At 45.4% G+C, this 10,884-nt stretch overlaps 1 protein-coding gene across 1 annotated transcript in view; it reads right to left on the bottom strand.

Annotated features, from left to right (window-relative positions):
* The window catches only part of LOC109924279 (collagen alpha-2(IV) chain-like), a 55,861-nt gene extending 50,345 nt beyond the window's left edge, over window positions 1-5,516 (bottom strand). Inside the window, exons 1-3 of the mRNA XM_048598417.1 lie at window positions 5,326-5,516; window positions 2,750-2,880; window positions 940-1,046 (exon numbers count right to left, since the gene is read on the bottom strand). Coding sequence (XP_048454374.1) covers window positions 940-1,046; window positions 2,750-2,880; window positions 5,326-5,516 — 429 coding nt within the window. The remainder of the gene's footprint in view (window positions 1-939; window positions 1,047-2,749; window positions 2,881-5,325) is intronic.
* Window positions 5,517-10,884: the final 5,368 nt, after the last annotated feature.

The raw sequence follows: 10,884 nt of genomic DNA, 5'->3' as shown, positions 1-10,884 counted from the left end.
ATATCAACACTGCAGCTCCAATGCCTACAATATCAACACTGCAGCTCCAGCACATGGAACACAACACTGCAGTTCAATACATATGGCACAACACTGCAGCTCCAATGCATACAATACTGCAGCTCCAACACAATCAATACTGCAGCTCAGTGCATAGTGCATACAACAGTAACTGACCAGCTGAAGCACATAAAACAACACTGCATCTGCAACATACAAAACAGCAATACTACAACTGCAGTACATGTAAATGCATTGCACATTTTAGAAACACTGCTGCTGCAGTTCATTCAATGACAACATTGCAGCTTCACCACATGGAACAGCATGCTGCAGTTACAGCACATACAACAGCAACAGAGCAGGTCCAGTGCATAAAACATCAACACTGCAGCTGCAGGAAGTACAACAGCAACACAGCAGTTGCATCACACAACATCACTGTTTATTGGGTACATACAACAACACTACACAGCTGCAACTTCAACGGCAACACTGCAGCTACATTGTGGTGTGGAGGATGATCAATGCAGCTGCACATACAATAACACTGCGAAGCTGTAAAGCAAAGCAATCAGGGCAAAACCAGTGTCAAAGTCTGTGAGCAGGGATGTGATTATGGTCACTGAGGTGGGGGCACTGTTCAGGTGACTTCTTTGCTGAAACATTGGATGGTATGGCACAGGACAAAGCCATTCACTCCTTTGTGTTATCGCTGTCTTTTCTGCAAATACTACACTATCAGACTCATTTCCCCTGTACTTACACAGAAATCCTGTGTGTTTCTCCTGGGTGAACATTTACCCAGTTCTCATTTGAAAGGTACACTTGAATGTGCTTCCACTGCACTGATATATGAATTTCTATTGGCTCCATACATTGTGCTATGTGTCCAGTCAGATTTGCAGAGGTGATTAGGAAGCCAATGCAGCAACTTACTGGGATTCCTGGATATCCTTGTCTGCCTGGTTTCCCATCTTTTCCTGGAATACCAGACTGTCCAGGTGGTCCTGTTAATCCCGGCAGTCCCTGATCTCCTTTGGAACCTTCAAGAAGAGACACCACATGATTAATTTTCACCTTGTTTAGAATTTGAGTATGTGACTGAATTATCAGTCAATTCTTCTCATCCATAAGAACAATGAATGGAACACCACCTAAAATCCTGGACACAAATTCAGTTGGAGCTGATTTTTTGGATTAAGGGCTGATGATTTGTGAGTTGCTCAAACTCTTGCAGATCGGGGTGGGGATTATGCAGTGACTTCAGCACTGCTTCAGACCTGCTACGCTCAGGGGAGGACCCAGCAAAACAGATGAGAAGTTAGATCTCCAGGCAGCCTGCTGTCTCAAAGGAGTCTCTGATTATTAAAAGAAGCGGATGGGACATCAGTTTTGAGTTGGGCTGAAGGGTCTGTTTCTGTGCTCTATGACTCTATTGGAAAGACGTTTCATTAGGTTAAGCAGAGGATTGCTTGATTGAGCAACGTTACCACTGGATGCTGTGCTCTTTGGGCTCTAAGGAGGGAGTCAATGTTTGTCTTGATGGGAGAGAAACATCCGAAGCACAGCCTGAAGTGGGAATTGGAGCTTATCACCTGGGATGTCAATGCCGAAAGGCTGACAGCATGGAGGTGGCAGCAATGCAGGCAAATACACAATTACTTTAACAGTGTGTGAGACTTGGGTTCTCACGTGGTGACATCATGGCACTCTGCTCCATACACCATATCTCTGTCACTCACCCAACAGCGCTCACTCCACTGACACTCAAGACTTACACAGAACAGTCAAACACCCCCCCCTCTTCCACACATGTCTACAATGCTGACAGACATACAGGCAGCATTCCCTGTCAGCCACACCTCTATCTATTCAGCACATCACCCAATCACAGTGCCACACAGTCACAGACACTTTGCTCTCACTCTCCCTGTCCTACAGGAGAAGTTGGCTTCTTATGTGAGGAAGATGCAGCAGATTGGAGGGCTAGTTCCGTGTCTCCTTCCCTCAATCTCTGGGGAGGACCTAGTGTACCCCAACACAAGAATCCATGATAATGCAGCTCCTGGTTTCTGCCATAGTACTGGCTGAGCTATCAGACATCGGGGTAGCAGGGAGTCAGTGTACAAGGTAGCACTGAGGCAAACATAGAGACTGATGCTAGAGGATGTAGTTCCTCACTTGTCTGTGAATCTCTGTCCCATGAAATAGATTGCAAACTATTCTTATAATGTCTGGTCTCAATGGTTTATAACTAAACCACAGACACACTCCTTTTGAGAGACATGCCTCATTGCAGCTTAGATATCCCCTTAAATTCATTCCTGTCCTCATATTGGCAACTTCTGCTGTCATGGTAATACACTCCAAATCCCCTGTGACCCTGCCCATCCATCTGCCTTCCTCCCCTCCACCACTCACTCCTCCCTGCACCATGCATTCCAGCCTCTGCCTTCTTCCACCCCTACCACTCACCCCCTGTGCTTTCCATCCCAGCCTCTGCATTCCTCTCCTCCTTCTGCCATCTTTTCCTTCCTCCCCTCCCTTTTCCATTCACACCTCCCTCCATTGTCCTTGTGCCTCCATTTCCAGGTCCAGTCTGCATCATTCTCCCATCCGCCTTTCACACTCTGTACCCTTGATCCACCGCATGACTAGTTGTTTTGAACAGCACCACAGAGATGATGTTTGTCGAATCCCCACTTGAGAAGCATTCTGCTGTTTTTGGCTGCCCTCAGTCCTTTACCTTTCGTGGTTATGGTGGAGATGAAAATGGGTTCGCCTTTCTGACCTTTCGGGCCTTGATCTCCAGCCACACCAGGCGCTCCCTGTGAGGAACAGCATGAACAACAAATCAATTTGTCAGTCTGCTCGATACTGAAAACCAACAAACCCAGATGTCAGCTTTAAAAACATGCTGCGCGTGATGCTTTAAGGTGCACCTCAGATCAAGAAGAACTTGCATTGTTTTAGCCACTGTGATGAACAGGGTCAGTGAGCAGCACTGTTGTCTCAGAGCTTTAAGGTTGCCAGTTCAAATATCTTTCCAGAAACGTCAGCAAAATCAGCCAAACATTCCAGAGCTCTACAGAAGGCGGGTCAGTACTGAGGGAGTGCTGCACTGTCAGAGGGTCAGTGCTGAGGGAGCGCTGCACCGTCAGTGGGTCAGTGCTGAGGGAGCGCTGCACCGTCAGTGGGTCAGTGCTGAGGGAGCGCTGCACCGTCAGAGGGTCAGTGCTGAGGGAGTGCTGCACTGTCAGAGGGTCAGTGCTGAGGGAGCGCTGCACTGTCAGAGGGTCAGTGCTGAGGGAGCACTGCTCTGTCAGAGGGTCAGTACTGAGGGCGCGCTGCACTGTCAGAGGGTCAGTACTGAGGGAGCACTGCACTGTCACAAGGGTCAGTACTGAGGGAGCGCTGCACCATCAGTGGGTCAATGCTGAGGGAGCGCTGCACTGTCAGAAGGTCAGTACTGAGGGAGCGCTGCACCGTCAGTGGGTCAGTACTGAGGGAGCACTGCACTGTCAAAGGGTCAGTACTGAGGGAGCGCTGCACCATCAGTGGGTCAATGCTGAGGGAGTGCTACACTGTCAGAAGGTCAGTACTGAGGGAGCGCTGCACCGTCAGTGGGTCAATGCTGAGGGAGTGCTGCACTGTCAGAGGGTCAGTACCAAGGGAACTCTGCACTATTAGTGTCAGTGGTCAGGGAGTCACAGTGGCATCAATCCAAGGGTCGCAGCACACAGAGATCACATCAGAAGCTGCTACATCGCAAACATATTACACACACAGGTTTCACACCGCATCATTCGTTTTCCCCAAATTCACTGACTCTCCGCTATTAGAGATAAACATTGACACATTGGATAACAAGACTCTGGCCCCTGGCCAGCAATAGGCAAATACTTATTCAGAATGTGAGAGAAGGAGATCCCACCCACGCAGCAAGCTACTTCATTGCTGTTTCCCAACATCAAGATTGATCTGAGACACCTGGTCTATTTTCCCAGACACAGGAAACAACTTTCTCCAAACTCGCTGAAGTCTTGAAATCTCGGTCAATGCCTTTGAAATATCAAAGTTCATCGGAAATCCTTACAGATGAATCTGTGAGTCGTGTGGGCTGATTTTGATTACTGGCTACAATTTGTTGTACCACCTCATGAGATCCCTTTACTTTTCTGTTCAAGACTTTTAAAAATTGTACAAAGAAACAAAGGCTTGCACTTCTGTAGCACCTTTTGTGACGTCAAGACATCCTAAACTGCTGTATGATCATTGAAGTATTTTCGAAGTGTTGTTAGTGTTGGAATGTAGGGAAGATGGTGGAATATTTGTGCACAGCCAGATCACACAATGTCAGTACGGTGATAGGATCAGAGAATCTGTTTCAGTGAGGTTGGTTGAATAAGAAATAGTAGCCAGGACCCCAAGGAGAACTCCTCTCACCTTGCTTGAATTTTTGAGAAAGTGGGCAGGAGATTTATCAAAGGATCACCCTTCTGAGGAAGGGTCACTGGACCCGAAACATTAACTTTGATTTCTCTTCATGGATGCTGCCAGACCTGCTAAGCTTTTCCAGCAACTTCTGTTTTTGTTTCTGATTTTTCAGGCTGGTTGATGGGAAGGGGAATTTTAGTTACAAGGTTCATTTCAAAAATCTGGGGCTATACTCCTGGGACCACAGGAGATTGGAAATGCTGTACGAGACTATGTCAGGTTTCAATGAGGTAGACAAAGAGAAGCTAATGGTACAAAGACTAGGGGAGATAGATTTAGGGATTTTTTTTGACAAGGGATGCAACGCTGATGTGACGAAGAACTTTCTTAAAGACTGAGAGGCAATGACCTGCACCTTTCAGCACATGAAGATGGAAGAAGTGGACATGGTCAATGATTTCAAAAGGAAATTGGACACGTGTTTGAAGTTCCCAAGTGTCTAGGACTGTCAGAAGTGGGACTGAATGGATTGCTGTGTCAGGAGCTGGCATCAGCTCAATGGGCCTGATCGCCTCACTCTGTGCCATAAACAAATCAAAGATGCCACACCAAGTGTGCCATTCCTGATACCTAAGCAATCACCACTAATGCAATGACATGAGACAGGTAAGGAGGTGCACCCTCATTTGAGGTCTTTAAGTGGCCAATTAATGGCCACAAGTCATTGCTGCTGGAAATGAATCTGTGTCAGGAGGGGCCCATACCAACAGTGCAGTCCAGCAGGTGGTACAATATAGGCTGGTGACCTTTTGTGGGATACAGGAAAGGGTTTCCTTTAAATGCCCAATGTGCACTGGAGGCATCAACACTTTGAGTCTCCCTCACTCCTGCCTGGCTACCCCAGCCTCTCCAAGTGGTCTGTAACCAGGCTGCAAGCTGAACCCTGGACTGACCTTAAAGTTCAGACCCGATTGAGATATACCTTCTTCAGGGCTGGCCATTTCATTGATGCAGCTCTCATTGGTGGCTCCCGCTCTCCCTGAGAGCGGTGAAATTTCAGCTTCAAGCCAATTCATTGTCTCAAAAATTCCATCCAATAAGAGTGTCATAGGTTCAATTCATGCTTGTTTTTACTGAGGGTGCAGACAGAACAGAACCTTAGTTCATACTCAAGCCTGAGTTTACCTTCCCATCAGTAATGCACTGAATTGTCTGACAGCACAAACAGTATTCAGCCAAATTCCCAATGCAGCTTTCCATTGAGGTACACTATGATGATGTAACCATGATTTATGTAAGATTCCCATTTGTAACGCAAATGGGAAGCAACTCTTAAAATCATCCAGCATTCCATATTTGTGACAAATTACAAATAAGATTCAGTAACTCTTTACTCAGAAGCTAAAGCCAGCTACAGTTTTATGAAGCAGAGTGAGAAAGATTGAAATAAGAATATTATCCATTTGGGACAGTTATATTCGCATCTTCTCTTGTTGGCTGGGCATGTTGCAGCTGTACAGGACATTGGTTAGGCCACTTTTGGAATACAGTGTTCAGTTCTAGTCTCCCTGCTATAGGAAGGATGTTGTTAAACTTGGAACATTCAAAAAAGATTTACAAGGATGTTGCTGGGGTTGGAGAGTTTGAGCTATAGGTAGAGGCTGAATAGGCTGGGGCTATTTTCCCTGAAGCGTTGGAAGCTTAGGGGTGACCTTATAGAGGTTTATAAAATCATGAGGGGCATGGATATTGTAAATAGACAAGGTCTTTTCCCTAGGGTGGGGGAGTCCAAAACTAGAGGGCATAGGTTTAAGGTGAAAGGGGAAAGATTTAAAAGGGATCTGAGGGGCAATATTTTCACACAGAGCTTGGTGCGTGTATGGAATGAGCTGTCAGAGGAAGTGGTGGAGTCTGGTACAATTATAACATTTAAAAGGCATCTGGATGGGTACATGAATAGGAAGAGTTTAGAGGGATATTGGCCAAATGCTGGAGAATGAGACTGGATTAATTTAGGGTATCTGGTCAGCATGGATGAATTGGAGCAAATAGTCTGTTTCTGTGCCATACAATTCTATGACTGTATAAGTGTGAGACGGGATGTGAGTTCTGTCTATGTTAGATACTTAAAACCAAGTAACTGGTATATTTCACCGAAAGACACAGCCTGACTTAATGAATTTACAGTATCGATATCCTTAAAGCACATTGCTGCTGATCTATTCCAAACTCTCTTCCTCACAACTTCCTACTCCCACCACATTCCCACATTGATGTGCGTGACCTTCACATGGGGTCAGTGGAAATCCCATTCAGATACAGACATGCAGGTCCCTGCAGAGCAGTTAAACAGCAAGAATGTTTAGGCTGCACTGAATGTCAGAGCATCATACCTCAACTACTGGTCTCATCCCATCCCCTTCCCCCCCCACCCCACCATCCACCCTTCCCCCTACCCCCGAGATCTGCTGCAGATATAGAAAGCTCACATGTGGAAAAAATCCCACATGCTCATCAGGACTCTGCATTACACAATCCTGGGCTCTCCAGAGATTGACACCGACCTGAGAATCCATCACAAATTCCCTCTCTCTCACGGGCTTTGTAGAGACACCCACTGAGGATCACAGATCACATTCTGTTCCTGTTCTCAGCAGAGACGTTCCATTCCAACCACTTTCTATTTTTGTACATACACTAAAGGATTTAATGTAAATTCATCATGTACTGCAGCTCTCATCTTCCCTCAAGAGTTCCTCTCTCTCCATCTTGTTCCACACTTAAAAGCAAGGTTTCAATTAAATAATTTATTAGAGCTTGTACTTCCCACAAGGCACGCCTCAAACAAGCGCACTCAAACTCATGGACTTGTAAAGACCCACAGATACTCGACTGCACAATGGACTCACCAAAGCACACAAGCTCACACACATGCACAAACCTCTTTAGACATGGTGAGTTTGAGAAGCACTGAATCCATCAGCCACTAATGGCTCAGCAATTAAACCCAGTGACGTTAACAAGATGAGAACTGAAGGAATGCAGAAATCCTTGAAGTTTGGGGGCCAGGAGGAGCAGATACAGAGATAGGGAAGGGCAACGTCTTTGAAAACAAGGATTTGGTATTTTTAAATTTGAGGTATTGATTAACCAAGGGCCAATGCATGTCAGTGAGTATGGGAGTGATGGGTGAAAAGACCTTGGTGTTATTTCGGGTACAGCCACCAAGTTTATACAGGGTGGAAGGTGAGGAAGCAGCTTTGATTGAGTTGGAATAGTCAAGTGTGGAGGTAACAAAATCGTATCTCAGGCTCAGTAGCAGGTGAGCTGAGGCAGGGAGGAGTTCATTGATATAATGGAGTTCGAGATTATGAAAGCTGATATATAAAGGTGACACTTTTTTGTCTGTTGCACAGTCAGAAAGGAATCATTAATTACAACTCGCTTAACATTTTTACCCAAGTGTATTTCTCCACTATTTGCAAACTGACTTGATTGTGTGCATCGATCTAATTCTAATACACAGCTCTGATTTACAAAATCATTCCAGTGTTTAGAGTCATTGACCGATATAATTCCTTCAAATATAATTTCTTATTCTGAAATATGATGGGAATCCTTTCCAGTAGTTTTTAGTCGGTTGTTGTGTTCAATTTGACCAGCCTTTTTAATACAGCTTCTTTATGATGATCACCATGGACTCCCAGCTTTGAGTGATGCCAGAGCAGACTCATGGTCTTGACGTGGATCCAGAGCGGATTCCCAGCCCCGAAGTGAATCTAGAGCAGACTCCCGGCCTCTGGCGCGGACTGGTGGAGAGGCCCAGTGCATGGACTTGTCTACTCCGTCTAATTTGCTAGGAAGGCCTGTAATTCTGAACTTTTCATTTCTTCATTCTTTTAATTTATTCCTGAAATTTTGGACCTCAATGCCTTTTGTACCTAAGATGGCGTGAAGGACTGTAATGCTGGACTTTATATTTCTTTACTTTTCCAATGTATTCCTAAGAATCTGTAAGTAGGTACCTTAGTACCCAAGATGGTGCCGTAAGCAGCAACTTCATTAACTTTTCCCTGCACTTCTGTGAGTACATGTGATAATAAACAATAACATGACAATATGGGGTGGCACGGTGGCACAGTGGTTAGCATTGCTGCCTCACAGCACCAGGGACCTGGGTTCAATTCCACCCTCGGGTGACTGTCTGTGTGGAGTTTGCACATTCTCCCCATGTCTGTGTGGGTTTCCTCTGGGCGCTCCAGTTTCCTCTCACAATCCAAAAATTTGCAGGTTGGGTGGATTGGCCATGCTAAATTGCCCGTAGTGTTCAGGGATGTGTGGATTATATGGGGATGGGTCTGAGTGGGATGCTCTAAGGGTTGGTGTGGACTTGTTGGGCTGAAGGGCCTGTTTCCACTCTGTAGGGATTCTATGATTCTAATTAAACCTAATTCTAAACTACATGATTTAGATTGACAAGTTGCTATAGTAGTAGCTGAGATCTAGTTTCATGTGATGCTCATTTGTTTACAAACACCCATATGCATCACATTGTCCCCCATGTGTGACAGCAGTAGGTGACATGATACCCTGGCCATTGCCCCACCCCAAACATAGAAAACATGTCAATAAAAAGTGGGTCAACAAGTGGAGCAACTGAATGTTTCCATCCCCACTCCTTTAAGTAAAACAAACAAGTGCAAATAAAGCCAAACCGCTTCCATGTATTGCACATCTTGGCAACATGGCCTGGCCTTGTGGTAATCAGGGCCTCTCTCATGGGGGACCTAAGTCCTTGGCATAAGGAGAGTGCAGGTGTTTGGAGGCTGTAGTGAGTGGGACCCTCAGCCAGGGATGGTGTCCTGAGACCGGGAACATTCTCACTCAGTGCCTGTTGTTGTAGCAGAGCAGACAGATGTTCGCTTCACTGAAACTGAACCAACTGGGGAAACAGTCCTAGCAGGCATTTTCATTTGTCTTTTTTTGGTTCATTAATGGGTATGTGGGCATCGAAGAGTTAATTTGCAGGAGTTACTGGGTTATTTTATGGAAATTACTGGGGGTAACTGTAAGAATTACCCAGGTAACCAAAAGGAGGTGCGGGGCCAATTGATAAGAGTATCCCCATGCCTGCCTATAAACTGACCTTGACCTTCTAGAAACTGGGATGAATCAGTCTCTAGTAATGACAGCACATTGGTGCAGTGTCTGCCAATCCCAAGATACACTGAGAGAGGTAGTTGGCCGTCACCTATCTCTAATTCATCAAACAGCATGAGGAAGGTGGCAGGCAAGTTCTCTTGGACAATGGCATATTTAACCCAATTTCTCATTGACAGATTGGGAGACTGATCCTACTTGTGGATCTAGGTGCAACCAAAATCTCCCGCACCTGAGGTGCATTCCCTCATTTAAAGCCTCTATTCTTTTGGCTGAGAACATTCATTGTTTGAGCCCAGTGTGCATATTAAAATAAATGAGACTTTAAAATGGAAATCAGTCTTACTATTGTGCAGTACACAGTAAAATTAGAGTGGGGTAGAGACTACTGGCAGGGATCTTGTGGCATTCAAAACCTTGGTTCAATGTTTCTAAGAAAGTAGAAGTGGGCAGTAGAAGAGTCATCAAAGCAAAGGTGTGTGATGTGTTATTCTTACCATCAATAACTCTGTATCATTTGGATAGCCAAGTCCAGTCATTCTCTAGGAGATGTCAGTACATTACATCCTACTTCCAATTCTGCATCTCCAACCCCAACACATGCCACCTGTTACCCATCACATCGGTCATTATAAACTCACACTGTTTTTTGAGCTATCTCACTTTTGACTTTTGGAAATGAAGGGGTGGGGGGGTCGGGCAGCATGGTAGCTCAGTGCTTAGCACTGCTGCCTCACAGTGCTTCATTTCCACCCTCAAGCGACTGTCTGTGTGGAGTTTGCATGTTGTCCCCGTGTCCTCCAGTTTCCTCCCACAGTCCAAAGATGTGCAGGTTATGTGGGTTTGCCATGCTAAATTGCCCATTGTGTCCAGGGATGTGTAGGAAAGGGGGATTAGCCATATAGCCAAAAATATGGGCCATACCAGGCTGATTTCCTTCCTTTAGGATATTAATAATCCTGAAATCAGGTTTACAACAGAGTCAGAGATATACAGCAGTGAAACAGACCATTCAGCCCAACTTATCCATGCTGACCAGGTTAAATTAATCAAGTCCCATCTGGCCCATATTCCTCTAAACCCTTCCGATTCATATACCCATCCAGATACTTTTTAAATGTTATAATTGTATCCGCCTCCATCTCTTTCTCTGACAGTTCATTCCATACATGCCCCACCCTCTACATGGGAAAGTTGCTCCTTAGGTCCCTTTTAAATCTTTCCCTCTCACCTTAAACCAAACACTTTACTTTTTGACTCCCCTACTGTGGGGAAAAGACCTTG

This window comes from Rhincodon typus, chromosome 6, assembly GCF_021869965.1.
Source record: "Rhincodon typus isolate 14 chromosome 6, sRhiTyp1.1, whole genome shotgun sequence".
Lineage (NCBI taxonomy): Eukaryota > Metazoa > Chordata > Chondrichthyes > Orectolobiformes > Rhincodontidae > Rhincodon > Rhincodon typus.
The sequence above is the reverse complement of the archived record's forward strand: the minus strand, read 5'-3'. Positions and strand labels throughout refer to the sequence as shown.